This window comes from Gossypium hirsutum, chromosome A09 (assembly GCF_007990345.1).
Source record: "Gossypium hirsutum isolate 1008001.06 chromosome A09, Gossypium_hirsutum_v2.1, whole genome shotgun sequence".
Lineage (NCBI taxonomy): Eukaryota > Viridiplantae > Streptophyta > Magnoliopsida > Malvales > Malvaceae > Gossypium > Gossypium hirsutum.
The window spans coordinates 354889-372379 of NC_053432.1; the positions used below are offsets into that span (position 1 = coordinate 354889).

Below are 17491 nucleotides of genomic sequence, written 5' to 3' on the forward strand. Positions count from 1 at the left end.
ATAATACTCATCATTCCCTTTATCATTACAGGTACCTAGCACTTTTCATCCTGGGATGATATTATTATTTTTGTAGTGCTAGTACTCACATACTGATGATGTACTTTATCTCATTGAACTTAAGACATGATGTTATACCAAGCGTTAAGTCGAGTTTCTATCATGGGTGACTCAAATAATCCTAAATTTTCAACTTTCCAACATAACTATGTTAATTATCTATACCACATGTTGAAACTTTATATTTATTTGTATCTTAAAAATTTACAATCTTCGAAGTTTATTTGTCAGTAATTCTTTTACACACCATATATAAGTGGTGACGAATATAACATTAAAAAAAGTGACATTGTTACCCGCCTTAAATCATTCATTAATTTATCACAAATTTAATTTTATCCTCGCACCCCAACAAATATTATAATAGTACATAAAATCCGTATAAACACTAATCTTGAAGGATGCAACCAACCAACCAACCACTTGTGACTTGCCTGCCTTTCACGGTGATTCATACTGATACATGACTTTGTTGCCGGACATAACAGAAAGAGCAAAGTAGGAACAAAAGGCCAAGTAAGATAACACCATGGATATCGTCATTTGATTACAAAACTTCCTCACATGGTTACACATAGCCATCCACCCCATCTTTTCTTCTCCATATCTCCCGATATATCCCACCGCCGTCGCCGCCGAGCATCCTGATGTCGCCAGCCCCATAATCACCTGCAATCAATGCGGTCAGTGTTAAAATCTGATTCACCATCTTCAAAACCAGCAATTTGCTTACCATGTCATGAAGAAAAAGATAGAAGCAATACTTCAGATCTGATCCTGAGCGGCTCAAACGGTAAACAAAGAGCACCGAAAGTACAGAGAAGGCGCATACAGTAGCGTCTGTCACAAGTAAAAACCTGTAACAGTGCCCACAAGGAAAATGGAGATTTAATAAAATAAATGAATGGATGGATGGATGAAACCCAAAAATAGTGAGTGTTTGTTTACCTCATAGCAGATGAGTCGCTATAGTGAGCTTTAATAGTGAAGCCGAGTAGAGGGAAGGATTGGGAGCTTGTGGTCATAATACAGATGGCAGCCAATGTGAAAGCAGCAGCGAAAACCCTGAGGATTATTTGAGCATTAAAGGAGCTTGTTTTTGAGGATTTTGAGACCGGAGAAGGCAGAGATTTGGGTTGAAGCATAAATGGAGATTTATCTCTGCCAACCTCAGGTGATGCCATTACAGACCCTTGCTTTGTCAAAAATGGGTAGCAAACAACTCAACTGACAGCAAGAAATAAGAGAACAACAGGGAAGGAGAATGAGATGGGCTAAATTAATTACTAATACACTGAGAAAGAGAGTTGGATGGGTTTTTATGATATCGGAATACTCCCCAATTGCCACAAAATATTATATATATTATTACATAGTTGGCTCTATCGAAAATGAAAGCCAACCCTCCCTTGTCTTTAGTAAGTAATTTATGTTTTCATTGAGTAAAAATATCTAATATATAAAAGATTTTAAAAAGTAAACATTTTGTTTTCTCGATAATAGATTAAAGAGTAAACATTTTTTAGTGGAGGAATAATTCAAGTGACCATACTATAATATTTTATCATTTAATAGTAGAAATTAATAATTTTTAAAAAAAAAATTAATTTATTTTTCGATTTAATATATAAAAATTAATTTATTTATTTTCTAAATAAAAAAAGATAAAATATAATTTAACTCATAATATTTTTTTAAAAATATATGTTAGGTTCAATAAAAATAGAGTAAAGTACAAAAATTATTATTAAATTATTAACTTTGTTTTATTTTAATCACCCTAATATTAAATTTCTTGATTTAATCACTAAATTTTTTAAAATCAAATATTTTGACCAACTCTCTTAGTTTGGTGTAGAGTGGAGGGAAGTAGGGTTTGGGGGAGGGTAATTTGGGTTGTTGTCGGAAAAAAAAAAAGTTAATGAGGAAAAGGACTAGGACCAACAAGCTGCCGAAAAAGCAATCAAAATGTAACTTGATTCCTTCTTGTGCCAACAACGCATTTGATTTGACTTTAGAGATTTAGATAAATGATTGCAAAATATTAATATCGATATTAATATTTATTTCTAGTTTTTAGGTTTTTTTTCTTTTTGATAAATTACTTTCAACTTTAAAAAGTTGTAATATAGTTGTTGATCTATTCAAAAAAGTTATTAAATTATTTAAAAAAATTTATTTATGATTGTTAATTTTTTTTATAAGTTCGACAATGAGTTCCAACGAATTAATGATTGATATGGTGGATTAATATCCATTGGTAAGTAGAATAATATATTTTAGATCTAAGTTGATCTGAAGGTCAGTGTTAGAGATTAGAGAAAAAAGTTGTTTAGATTCTGGTTTTTAGATTAGTGACATTAGAGTTCAAAACTATTTCATGAAAAACCAAACTATAGAAGAGAAGGGGAATAAAAACTTTTGATTAGTGAAGGTAGTATAAACAAAGAATGTCATATAACAACGATTTTAACAATACAATGACTTAAATAAAAACTTCAGAATAGTTCAGTGATTATTTTATAACTTTTTTAAAATTAATTGACTAAAACATAAATTTACTAATAGTCTAGTGACAAGGGTTATAGTTTACCCTCTCCTTCTAAAGTAGATATCATATCTCATTATTGTGATAATAAAAGGTTACATATAATCCAAAAAATAATTAATAAAATAAAATCCATCGATAACAAGTAAAAAAAAATCAGATTTTAAAATAAACAAGTATGATTATCATGTTGCACATTGGGTTAATATTTATTTCTATTAAATTATAGTATAAAAATATGAAGGTTAAAATATGTTTTAAGTTCATATACATTTTATATATTTAAAATTTAGTGTTTTTATTTTTAGAAATTTAGTTTCTTTATTTTTTAAATTTAAAATTTTAAGTCAAGTTATTACCACTATTAAAATTATTTTATTAGATTCATGATGTGACATTTTAAAATAGAAATAAATCGTTAGCTTGGTATCGATGTAACATAAAAAATTACAATGAAAAGACTGATGTGAACATAAAAAATTACAATGAAAAAACTGATGTGAATTTTTCTTAAAAACAACCATTCATAATATATATTTGTTGTAGTGTTCTTAAGAGAAAATGATGTCAATATATAAATATTATTATAATCAAATAACATTTTTTATTTTGGTAAAAATACCACAAAACATCTTGTACTATATCTTGAATTGTATTTTAGCCCCTTACTAAAAAATTAGACAAATTAACCCTCAATATGTCAGATGAGTGAACAAACATCCCTTTTTTTTAAAAAAAATTATTGTTTATATATAAGATATAATAAAAAATTTAGCCATCATCATTTACATATTTATTTAAATTAATCCCTACTCTTTTATTAAACGTAAACTAGAAATTTTTGGACAACAAAAGAAGTACATATGGCTTCAAAAGTTCTTTACGGATCTCAAATTCGTTCCTGGTATGGAGAAAGTTAGCACACTGTATTGTGATAACAATGCTACAATAGCCAACCCTAAGGAAACTAGAAACCACAAAAGGGCAAAACACATTGATAGAAAGTATCATATCATAAGGGAGGTAGTACCAAACAAAATAATGGATGTAGTCAAAGTTATATCAAAGGACAACATTGCGGATCCGTTTACCAAAACTCTGGTAGCTAGGTGTTTTGAGAAACATATAAAGGGCATGGGAATGCGAAATATAGCTCATCTACTTCACTAAATCAAGTGGAAAACTGTTGAGATCTAGTGCCCTTAGTATTGAGAAATAAGGTATACGCAACACAATTATTTCAACAAATTATTTTTGATGAAGTGGTAAGACAAAAAACTAAAATATCAAATTGAGAATTGAGCATTGAGCATTGTATCAAATAGTATATTAACCAAGGAATATTTAGTTAAATTGATTCGAATTACTAAAAATCTTATAAAAAGGTTCCAAGATAATCCGTAGTTTAAAGTGATAGTGCCCACATTTGTTTTTATGTGGTTTTGTGTAAAGGAAAACAATGGCCATAAAATGAAGTATTGCAATTACGAAGTCTCTTTAATTTACAAAGAATCAACTCTTCAAATTGAACCTAAGTTTGAGATTTAAAGTTTTTTTTTAAATCACACCCTTTAGAAAAACTTAAAGGAAAATAATCCGTGCCTATTTTTCAGGAATCCAATCCCTCATACTACGGAGACTTTACACACTAAATGTATTGGTGATAAAAAATACTATTATTTTAAAAAATATTCAGATTTGATATAAACTGAGCTTGCCTTAGTCAACCATAAATTAATAATTAAAAATAATTTTTGTTCTTAAAGCAAAATAAAATAAGATATTAACTTATTAATTATCTAACGTTTAATTAATACTAAGTGGTATTGTATAGTCGGATCATAATACAAAAAGACAATTTATGTTAGTATGTAATCTAAACATGTCTATAGTCTAATAAAAAACGAGCAAACCGATTAAAAAACTAATATGTCATTTGTCAAGTCCAACTAGGAAAATACCTTGTCTTGGGTATTAGAGTGGTCCTAGAAGATAGAAACATAAATGTGACTAATTGCACTAGCAGTACATCGTATTAGATCCAAGTAAAATACCTTAATCCTGAGTGGATGATGAACCATGTATGCATGACTCATATACTTTGATATAAATAAAAGCCTAAGTTCAAATAGGTAAGGAACCGAAAGTTGATACGTTGGGTATACAACTTCTGTAATATGTAGAATCATTCCATAACAGGGAAATTCATAGCCCAGTAAAGGGCAAATGGTATTCTTTCATCGGCATTACATGATAGATGAAAAATAAATGTGGTCACGGGTCGTTTGTCTTCGTGATAAATGATTTAATTACTATATGATAATAATTAATTTTTCATGAAAGAACATGTAATTGTTAGAGTATGCCCAATGACCAATCATGAGATGATTGTAATCACATGTTCATTTTACCTTGTTTGTTAATATAATGCATTGCAATTATTATTTCAGTTTCTTTTTTCTGTTTGTATAAATAAACTGGTTAATAATAAAGTTCTAAGAATAATATGATTATTCTTAAAAGGTCCTTAGTCAAGTATTATTGTGGGCTTGGACAATGATAATGCATTGAGGCTAATGTGTAGTTGATTGATGACAAAGTGTTGTCATTGACATAAGGATGTCAAAATCGATACATGAGTACGTGTTAGAGAACAACAGATTGGATTGACCCGCCATGGTTATGTTTTTTGGATTATTATGTAATAGTCACAACATTACTCATAGTGGTAACTATGTATATGATCCTTAAACTTGATATCATCATTGTCCCAACATCGTCAATTATATATTTTGACACAAACAAATGTCTACCATAACAAGTTATACTATAAAAATTGATATTGGGTATGCCGCAATCTATGTAGTGGGATATGATTGATCAAGATAGGATTTGTCCCTCCTACATAATGGAAGCAATATCTTAGGCCTATTGATGGAGTGAGACTAGAAATGTATGGCCATGCTTGAATAAGTTGATATGAGACATCACACTTATTTGTTTATTGTAGTTTACATAGAATATCAAGAAATATGAGATTGGACTATACAAGTGTGACTATTCCATGACTTATGTCCAATCTAGATATTAAGGATAAAATGATTGGAATCTCTAACTAATTTGACAAATTCCCACTCATATTCAGATACAGTCATATTCTCCTGTTTAAGCTCTAAAAATTCTTTCCTTTTCTGATCAAGGAATCTATGGCTAATATATTTCATTTTGAATTCTGTTTAGAAAAATTCCCATGTAACATTTTCCATCGATACAACAGAAGTCAGGGTATTCCACCACTGATAGGCTGAGTCTTTTAACAAAGATACAGCACATTTCAAACATTCATCAGGTGTACAAGACAATTTATCCAAAACTCTAATAGTATTTTCTAACCAAAATCTAACCCTTTTTGGATCATCTTCAGCAGTAGCTCTAAATTCTTCTACCCCATATTTACGAATTTTATTTACTGGAGGCTTACCAATTCTAACAGATTCAACACCTTGTGGCATATCAGGAACAGGTTGAGAAGCATAAGGGGGAGGTTGTTGTACAGCAAGATTTGTTCTTAAAAATTCTATGAACCATTTATTCATCATTTGAAAGAAGGCTTCTTTAGCCTCCTCACCTCAACCCTTAGATACGAGCCTTCTACTACTTGAAGCAACTCTTTGAATTGAAGCTTGAGCATTGCTCTCAGCTTCCTCAGATTCAGCTCGGTTGGACGACATTACTATATGAAAAACATGTTTAAAATGGTCAGGAGATATCACGCAATTACAATTTATATAATGGCATGTATAACTAGACTCGTACTTACTACGTTAGTCCGAGAATCGACTCAATCGTAGCTCTAATATCATTAAATGTAACACCCCTAACCTATATCTATCGCCGAAACAGGGTTACAGAGCATTACCGAAGTTTACAGATCAAATACAATTAATTCATAACATTTACTATTCATATTTGAAACTAAACATATTCAATCATATTGTCCCTTAAATGGACCCTCAAGGCCCAATTTATATGTTAGAAACAAATCGGGACTAAACCGGGAACTTAGAGAATTTTTTCGTAAAATTTCAAAATTTTCTTTAGGTGCAGGGGACACACGCCTGTATGGTTAGGCCATGTGGGTAGGTAAATGGTCGTGTCCCAGCCCGTGCCCAATTTAGGTTGTATACTGGCTTAGTTACATGGCCAAGTCACACGCCCGTGTGCTAGGCCGTGTGAGCATATTGACTTGTATAATTATGATGTACGGTTCACACGGCCAAGTCACACACCCGTGTGCTAGGCCATGTAACACACACAACTGAGACATACGCCCGTGTCTCTACCCGTGTGAAACTACCTGAGCATTATGTTTCACAAATTTTAAGATGCAAGGGATACACGGCCAAACCACATGCCCATGCGCATGGCCGTGTATCACACATGGCTGAGACACATGCCCGTGTCTCTGCCCGTGTGAACGAAAATAGTTCATTTTATAGGCCACTTTTCTCACCCAAATTGTCTTCCACCTACAACATCATTTAAGCATATTCACAAGCCAATTCATAGCTCTCAAACCAAGTCAAAATCTAAGTCTTTTACATGAAATATCATCACAATTATCCAAGCATTCAATCTTACTTATTTGACCATATAAACATATATGTATATTTTACCAAATCATGCAATCCTTAACATACTTTTAACTTCCATCATTTAACTATTTCAACACACATATCAAGCATGAATAAGCCTTATATAATTGCTTCTTAATATATCAAACACTAGCCATTCCAATGGCTACTTACAACCAAAACATTATTGTGCCAACATAGGCTAATTAACCTATACATGTCATTATACTCAAAATAAAGTTTGCCATTTTATACTAAAATGAGCTGAAGGATAGTGTGATGTTGCTCCAACCTACGTCCGAACTTTACGAGCTTCTGAGTACTATAAAATAGAAAAAATAAAATAAAGAAACCATATAATGCTTTTGTATAACAAGAAATTAACTTACCATTCATTTTCATTAAAACAAACATATAAATGGCATCCAAGCATTTTGTCTTAAAGCCTAAAACACACAATTTCACTAACCATGTTAGTCAAGTAATTCACATAAATACCTAGAACATAAATGAGCTCATCATGTAATAACTTTCATATACATATGCATTCCATATCATATTTCCACATATTGTATACATTTCCATGACAAATCATCTCAAATTCATTTTAACCATGTCAGAATTTTGCCCGTTGAATTTATTTGAAATATCGATGAATACACATGTAGTACACTCAAAGTGTACAATACTGTAATCCATCAATTCATATTCAGGGGTATTCATTAGAGTACATAATTAGAAAGCACTCTCTCGAGCCATGTAACAGGAAGTTTATCCGAGCTATAATAGGAAACTCATAAGAGTTTAAAACAGAAAGCTCATGTGAGATTAACAGGTAACTCCGAAGAGCTATTATCAGAAAGCTCTGGATAACCATATATCAGGAAGTTCAAGCGAGCCATATCGGGAAGCTCATTAAGAGCCATTTATCAGGACGCTCATAAAAAGTTGTGGTATGTCAGCAATATATGTAGGAACAATTTCAATCGGGATGCTCGCAGGAACCATATAACGGGAAGCTCGAGATGGGTTATAACAAGATGCTCATAAGAGTTATGGTGTGTTTGCAACATATGCAGGACTACAACCAATAGGGAATCTTGTATCCATCGAATTTTCATTTATTCATACGAGATTTAACATTTATACAGCATTGTCGGATATAATATTAATTTCATATTTATAGCAACAATACAATGACATACACAACATTCAATTCAAGCATATAAATATACACAATTTAGTTTCACGAACTTGCCTCGTTTCTTGCTCGTATATGAAAATCTACTAATCCGACATTTTTTCTTTTCCTCAATCTAACTCCTTATTTGATCTTTCCGGATCTGTATAAATGAATTTAACATCAGTTTAATACATTTCATATTAAATTTAATCCAATTTACATCTTAGGCAAAATTACCATTTTGCCCCTATATTTTTGATTAATTGCAATTTCGTCCCTAGGCTCTGAAAATGAAATTCATGCAATTTAATCCTTATTCCAAGCCTAACCGAATTTTTCATATAACATTTACAGCCCATGTATTTCACAAAATTCAAATTTTTTTATGAATTTTACATCTTTTCAATTTAGTTCCTAAATCACAATTTCATGGAAATTTCATTTACAAAAGTTGTTTATTTATCAATAACCTTTCATTTTTTGCTATGAATTTCAAAATTTCAGCATACTCATCCATTGAAAAATTTTATTACTTTGATAACTTTACAAATTGATCCCCAAAATAGATAGATTAAGTTATTATGATCTCGGAAATGTAAAAAATACTAAAAATGGTACATGATTACTTACCCAATTAAGCTTGCTTGAAGTTCTCTCTCTTAGCTAGGGTTTCCATAGAAAATTTTAGGGAAGATGATGATATAAAATGATATTTTTTCTTTTAATTTAATTATCATCTTTTAATTTTCCACTTTCCAATTTAGTCATTTTCTTTTCTTAAATTTCCATAGGTGAATCATCATAAATATCTACTAGCTTCTCTTAATGGTCTATTTTCTTTATAAGGACCTCAAAATTTTAATTCCATAGCTATTTGATCCTTTTAGCTACTAGAACTCAACTTTGCATTTTATGCAATTTGGTCATTTCTATCAATTAAACATGTAATCGGTAAAATTTTCTTTACAAAATTTTATACGGTATTCCTATCATAATGCAGACCATGTATTATATTAAAATAAAATTTTCTTTCGGCTAGAATTTGTGGTCTCAAAACCACTATTCTGATTTCACTAAAAATGGGCTGTTACATACATCACCCAAAATGTCATATACACGGCAAACACATTAACTAACATTCTACTGATCATCAACCATAAGTTCACCTATACATACCATTATAACCCTAACCAAGACATCAAAATCTACCGATATAATCGCTGGATAGTGTGATAGATCTTCGACTAGCTTTTAACCCGATCGAGCTTCCAAAGTAAAGGAAAGAAAACCATATAAGCAATGAATGCTTAGTAAGCTCGTATGAACCATAAGCATCATATTACATTTCAATAATGAACATTATAGGTTCAATCTAAACCTATACCAATGCCTCAAAATTTACCAAACCATAAAAGTAAATTCATTTATGTCACATATATTTATAATTCATAACATAAAAGGATTTTATGGGACGTAATGTATAACCATCAACCTTTCTATAAATTATAGACCTCTAAATTTACTTACTTTCCTTTCTGTTCCCAATGCTTTTCATAAGCCTCAACAACATTATTAATTCTCAATTCAATGTATTTATTCATGACATTGATAGATTCACTCAAAGCATAAGCAATTTACTACCATATGAATACATCATTTATCTCATTAAACCTTTTTATAACATCATAATACATCCCAATTACGTACTTATCGTATCATTCCCTTTTTTACCTGTTTCATATGCATAGTACAAGCATAATCATAAACATCAATCATATCCACAAGTTTGGCATAAACCTAAGCATCCACACTAAACATGTTAGCATACATGGTATAAATCATAAGAAAAAATAACATATATAGCCATTAATATTAACATGAACCATTAGAAATTTCCACCTATCTCAGCTTTCATAATTTACATGTATCAACAGATCAAGCATATTCATATAGTTTCATGTCTTAATTCATATCGTTTTCTTTAGCATTTCATTTGCATAACACATAAGACATAAACATAGCATCACTTAAATCATACTTTTCATAATCATAAATGTTCTTACATGAATCATCGATACATCATATCTTTCTATAATTGTTGTAGAGAAATCAATCAGAACCCTTATCGTTCATCCTTTTTCATGCCCGTTGAACCACTTAGAAAAATACCGGATACGAGGGACAGCTCTCACAAAGTGTGCTAAACATATAGTCGTAGCTCACACGAGCTGTAAAATGGGTCTGCTCATACAAGCTGTTGGTCAGAATGTAAGCTACACAATGCTACTCGCACAAGCTGTCAAATATCCGCAACTAATGCCGGACCTTAGCCATCGATAGGACATTCAAGACCAGCACCTAAAACATGGTAACCTGGTCTACTCACACAAGTTGTTGGTCGGAACTTAGCTATATGGTACTGCTCACACAAGCTGTCAAGTAACCGTAACACATGCCAGAAACTCAACCATCGGTAGGAAGTTCAGGACCAGCACCCGAAACACTGTAACCATAATGACATTTCATTTGTATCTAATATATTCTTAAGGTTCAAATGGGACTCAATAATCGTCGTACATCGTTAAATTTACATCGTCTCATAACATGATAACTTGTATAATAACATATATATATTGATTCATTTTCAATAAAAGCATATATTAACATTCAGTTTAATCAAAATTATACATAATATAGTTCATACGAACTTGCTTGACTAAATTGTAAAAATACCAAAGTTCAAGGGCATTCTGATAGTTTTTCAATTTCATCTATTTTTCACCTGATCTTGATCTAAATTAAAATTTTCATTAAATATATTAGTCATTAAATAAAAATGAAATTTAGTCATTTTTTAAATTTTTACAAATTTCCCTTAAATTTTTACTTTTATTTAATTTAGTCCCTGAGCCCAAAACATGTAAATTAACCATTTTACCCAAAATTTAGCCTAGCTAAATACGTGTAGTATCCAATACAGCCCATTTATGTAACAATTTTACAAAAAATCCTTGTATTTTTATCATTTTAACAATTTAGTCTGTAATCGATAAATTCATCAAACATCACTTAATAAAATAATTTTAAATAACAAATAATATCTCAAATTCATCATTTAACATCTAAAATCACAAGTTTCATCAATGGAAACATTCAAAATCTTTAAATGTTTCGAAATTGAAGGTACGGGCTAGATGGACCTAGTTGCAACGATCTATAAAACATAAAAATTACAAGAAACGGGGCTAAAATCACATACCAATTTTACTTGTGAAGTTGCCGAAACCTCCAAGCTAAAAAAAATGGCTTCTTCCCTCATTTAAATTGGTTACCAAGCTTTGAAAAAGATGAATCAAACTTTTGTTTTATTTATTTTCATATAATTATCAAATTACCATATTAACCTTAGTTAATAATTAAATAAAACATCAAATTCATATCCATTATTGTCCACTAACACATTGAATAGTCTAATTATCATTTAAGTCTCTTTTCCTTTATTCAATTAACCATTTAATCACTCAAATCAAATAGTGATTAAATTTTACATCTTTTACAATTTAGTCCTTTTGAATTAATTAACCATCGAAACATTAAAATTTTTCAACGAAACTTTAATACCACCTTAATAACACTCTGTAAATATTTATAAAAATATTTACGGCTCATTTTATAGAAACGAGGTCCCATACCTTATTTTCTTAAACCACTTGACTTTTAGGTCATACTATTTGAACTTAAGAAATCGTTTATATAACATAAATTATCATATCAAAATCCTTTTGAAATCCATATTTTACTCATAAATATTATACTACTTACTCGTTGGATTTGGTGGCCCCAAAGTTATTGTTTTCGACATCACTGCAAAACAGGCTGTTACACACATTTTGAATCTCACAAGTGAATAAATCTATAAACGGATTCAAGATCTATTCTTATTGGGTCAAGTTTGATGTATGATCAATTCAGTCAGTCACATCTATGTCTCTATCTTCTGGGATTCATCCGCTCTGATGCTTGGGAGTCATTCACTGTGATGCCCAAGACAAGGCATCTCCCTAGTTGGACTTGATAGATGACATGTTAATCTTTCAATTGGTTTGCTCAGTTTTGATTAGAATAAAGACATGTTTAGGTTTGTCTACTAAAATAAGTTGTTTTTCCATATTACGATCCGACCACGTAATAACGCTTAGCACTAGCTAAACATTAGACAACCAGTGAACCAATATTTGCTTCTATTTTGCTTTGCATGTAAAAATCAAATGAGGACATAATACAAACTATATTAATGTAATCCATGAATTTATTTTATTAACAAATTTGTTTGAAAAATTTACAAGTTTATAAACAAATATACTACACCTAGGGCACCAGATCCAACATATCATAGAGACACAAAACCCGTGGCCATGTTTACTTTTCATCTATCATGTGATGCCAATAAGAGTATATCATTTACCCATGTCTTGAACTTTGAATTCCACCATTGTAAATAATGTTACATACTACAGAAGTTATATACCCAACGCACCAGCTTTTGGTTCATTATATATTTGAACTTATGATTTTACTTAAATCAAAATATATGAGTCACACATACATGGTCCATCATCTACTTAGGATTAAAGTATGCCACACTATGAACATCACAAGTGAATAAATCCATAAATAGATTCAGGATCTATTTTACTTAGGTCCTGTCCAATGTGCTATCAGTCCAATCAGTCACATTTATGTCTGTATCTTCTAGAAGTCATCCGCTCTGATACTCAAGACAAAGTATCCCCCAATTAGAATTGATAGATGGAATGTTATTCTTTCAATCGATTCTTAGTTTTTATTAAACAAAGGACATGTTTAGGTTTATCTACTAATATAAGTCGTCTTTCTGTATTACGATCCGACCACATAATACTATTTAGTATTAGTTAAACATTAAATAATCAGTGAGTTAATATTTGCTTCCATTTTGCTTTTCATGCAAAAAGAATTGATGACAATATACAAAGGGTATTAATGTAACTCATGAATAATTTCAATAAACCAATTTGTTCGAAAAAATAAAAATTTACAAATAAATATACTACATTTAAGGCGCTAGAGCCAACAAAACTGTGGCATGAGAAGCTTGGTCATGTACACTACAAATGACCTTAAAGACTAGTTTAGTTTGAGGTTGTCAGAGGTATGCCAAAGCTAAGTGGAGATTTTCTTAAATTCTGTAGTAGTTGTTTGAAGAGTAAACAACATAGGGAGAAACATCAGAGAGTTTAATAGGTTCAAACATTTGAGTGACTAGAGTTACTCCACATGGATTTAATAGGTCCTATCCGGACAGAAAGTATTGGTGGCAAGTATTATGTGTTAGTTTTTATGGATGACTACTTGAGGCACACATGGGTGAGATTTCTTAGATACAAGGATGAAACTTTTGAAGAATTCAAGAAGCTATATAGAACCTTGATGAATAATGATTAGAATGATCAAAAGGATAAAGAACGATCATGGTAGAGAGTTTCAAAATGAATATTTTGCATATTACTATGAAAATGAGAGAATCAAACATGAATTTTTTGCTCCAAAAACTCCATAGTAGAATGAAGTTGTTGAATGCAAGAACAGATCAGTGCAGGAGATGGCTAGAGCGGTGCTCAACTGTAAGGGTATTGCTTATAAGTTCCAGGTTGAAGCTGTCAACATAGTTACCTATGTGATCAACAGGGTTCATCTAAGGCCAAAGACTCAAGTAACCACTTGTGAATTGTGTAAGGGGAGAAAACCAAGTGTGAAATATTTTTATATTCTTTTGTTACGAGGCTAGATCTTTCGTCTCGCGATCCATGTGGCCTTAGGCATTCCGTTCATCCAAACTCACCTAAGTTAGCCTTTACTCAAGTGAAGATTCCTTAATAACTCCTCCAAGGCACCAATTTGTAGAGCGGAAGTGATTTATGCCAAAAGAAGTAACAAAAGAACAACAGAAAGAACGCACACAAGGTATTTGAGTAAACGCTCTCTATATTCTCTTATTCACAAGAATAATGAAAAAATGAATGGAGTGAGCACAAATGAGGGGGTGGCTCTCTATTTATAGTTGAGCTCCCCCAAAACTGACAGTTAAGATACATTTACATCGACAGACGAGATTAATCATATCCCTTGATTTTAAGGATTTACAAGATATGGAATATCAAATCTAATTTAATCTTTACAAGATATGATTCCCTCAATATTTTAAGATTAGTTACCAAATTAGCTTAAGTTGTCATATTTTCATTATCAGGCCAGCCAGGCTTTAATCTAACAGGCTTCTCCAACAGCTTCCTAAATCGGGCCAGTTTTTGCGGGCCAAATGATCCCCATCTAAACAATAAACCTCCATTGGATGCATTTGGTACGATGGTCACAGGTTTTGAACTGCATTCTGTGACATTTTTCCCCACATATTCTCGCAACGCCCTCGTTACGACTTCCGAATGACACTGACTTATTTGTCTCGGTCTCATCCCAACGCTTAGCTTTTCCCTTCCTTCGGGAATTTTGGCTTAGCTTACGTCGCTTCTTAACTCGAACCGTCATACTCGTTGCATTTACTCTGGTTAACTGTCCCACATGCATCACTTCTTTCTCCTTGAAGTTTGATACACCACTCACCTCTCCCATAAGTGGAAGCCTTGTCGATAACTCAGCCAACTCTAACGCTTCACTTGAATTGAGCCTCATTGGTCCCAACTTTACTATTTTCATCGTAACGTTTTCCCCTAAGTTCAATGACAAACTCACCTCTTCCTTGGGTGGAAGCCTCTTCGACGACTCACCAAGCTCAGACGTTGCATTCTTTTGACTATGGCTTGCTTTGGATAGTTCTGTAACTCATGCAGACTACGACACATAAAGCACTTTACTCGCTTCTTTTTGTTCCTCTTTGCCTTCTTGGCTTTAGCTTTTCCTTTATTCGAACCAAGCTTCTTGGGTTCCTTGTCTGCTCTATCGTCCCCTTTAATGATAGACATCTTCAGACACTTCTGCAACCTATGCAAACTATGACATAAGCACTCCACTGGCTTTTTCTTACTTTCGGCCTCCTTGGCTTCGACAACGCTTGTGCTCGAACCAAGTCCCAAGACCTTACCCACCGGCTTCTCCTTAAGCGCGGACTTTTTCGGACATTTCTTCAACATGTGTGGACCATCAAAGAGAAATCATTTCAACTTGTCCCTTTTCCTCTTGGGTTTCTTCTTTCTAACTCATGGTTTCCCATTACCACCATTGTTATCGTTGCCATTGCCATCAACAACATATTCTTTGTGGTCCTCTTCACGTACGCCCCTTTCCTCGGACTTGGAAGACCCAAGCTTATCTTTTCCTAGACCAAGCTTGACCACAGACTCTACTACTGCCATGGCTTCTGACAGCTTTTGGACACCTCTTTGTTCCACCTGAAAAGCAAGCAATGCTTCTTTTTGGGTCACATCTGAAACTTGAAGCAAAAGTTCCTTGAACTCTTAAACATACTTCCCTACTGTGCCCCGTTGTATTATCCCTTGCAACTTTGCCGGAGCTTCTTCCTCAGTAAATTCTGGGTAAAACTATTCCTTCAAATCACATTGGAACTCTTGCCACGCCTCAATCTCACCTTGCCTTTTATCTGTGGTCCTGCCCGCCACCATAAAAGCGCAATATTAGTAAGAAACATTGAAGCAGTGTTTACCTTAACTGCATCATACATGATGCCTTTGGCACAGAAGTAGTTTTCCATCCTCCACATGAAATTGTCCACATCACATGCAGACATTGTCCCCATAAACTCTTTTGGCTTTGGAACATCCTCGTTACTGAGTGCTGCACTCGACACTCCTTTCTCCATGGCTGCTCGGTACAAGGACAGCTCTCCCTCGAGCTCCTCTATTCTTGTGCTCAAAGCCATCGTCGTGGCCATTGTTTCCTCTTTCAAAGCCTTCACCATGGCTTTAAGAGCATCTTTCCTCTCCGTCAGCTTCTTTATTTGGGAATCTAGTAACTTTTGCATGCTATCCCTCTGGAAAGTGAGACATATGGTCACAAAGTCCCTGGACTATTCCCTCAAGTCATCTATGCTTTCCCCAAGTGCATTGTCTGACTCTTCGCGTCCTCCATAAACTCCTCAAGTTTACCTACGCGTTTCTCAACAGCTGGCAACATCTCCCTTAAAGACTTTCTGGCCCACCTTTGTTCGAACTCTTCTTTCGACATCTCAACGGTGCCTTCGAACCAATAGATCGGGTACCACTTGTCACAGGGCTAGATCTTTTATATCGCGATCCGTGCAGCCTTAGGTGAACCGTTCGCTCCAAACTCGCCTAAGTCAGCCTTTACTCCCAAAAGTGAGGATTCCTTTAGAATTCCTTTAAGGCACCAATTTGTATAGCGAAAGCGATTGTGCCAAAAGAACCTACCAATGAACAAAAGAAAGCTAAAGAAAGAATGTACACAAATTGTTTAAGTAAATGCTCAAATAATTCTATTACTTTTAAGAATTCAACATACAATGGATGAGATACAAATGAAGGGGAGGCTATTTATTTATAGTTGAGCTCCCCAAAATCGACGGTCAAGATCGAATTACATCGACGGTCGAGATTAGTCTATTCCTTGATTTTAGGGATTTACAAGATTACATCATATCAAATCAAATCTATAAGATATGATTCCCCTACTTACTAAAAATAACCTAAGTTGTCATATCTTTATTATCGGGCCAATCAGGCTTCAGTTTGACAGGCTTCTCCAACAGTTCTCCATTAATGTGGTGATCGATGATGAAAGTTTCGTTTAGTTCATTAAAAACTAGATTCAACAAGCTTTCCAACCATATTTGACTTTACTCCTAATTCAATATCTACAATGTTTGGTGAATTTTTAAATTTACTTCTAATGTCATTACTAAACTATTTTTGTTAATACTTGAATATCAACTTCAACAACTTTAGTTTTACCCTTTCAGACTTTCAAAATTCATGCTTCTTCACCATTTAACTTATTAATTCTTTAATTTAAATATTATTCTAAATCATATTTTAT

The 17491-nt window shown here is 32.8% G+C and overlaps 1 protein-coding gene across 1 annotated transcript; it reads right to left on the reverse strand.

Annotated features, from left to right (window-relative positions):
- Positions 1-231: 231 nt before the first annotated feature.
- Positions 232-1443, reverse strand: LOC107888438 (CASP-like protein 1F3). The gene is made up of 3 exons (XM_016812546.2): positions 1009-1443; positions 794-917; positions 232-729 (listed from the first exon to the last, which is right to left on the reverse strand). The coding sequence occupies exons 1-3, from the start codon at positions 1242-1244 to the stop codon at positions 502-504; spliced, it is 588 nt and encodes a 195-aa protein (XP_016668035.1). The 5' UTR covers positions 1245-1443; the 3' UTR covers positions 232-501.
- Positions 1444-17491: the final 16048 nt, after the last annotated feature.

Bases quoted from the DNA above. Each gene is read 5' to 3' on its own strand.
- LOC107888438 (XM_016812546.2), bottom strand. From the start codon at position 1,244: ATGGCATCACCTGAGGTTGGCAGAGATAAATCTCCATTTATGCTTCAA. The intron at 918-1,008 runs GTAAACAAACAC...GCACTGTTACAG, and splicing joins AGCGACTCATCTGCTATGAG to GTTTTTACTTGTGACAGACG. The intron at 730-793 runs GTAAGCAAATTG...CATTGATTGCAG, and splicing joins ATCTTTTTCTTCATGACATG to GTGATTATGGGGCTGGCGAC.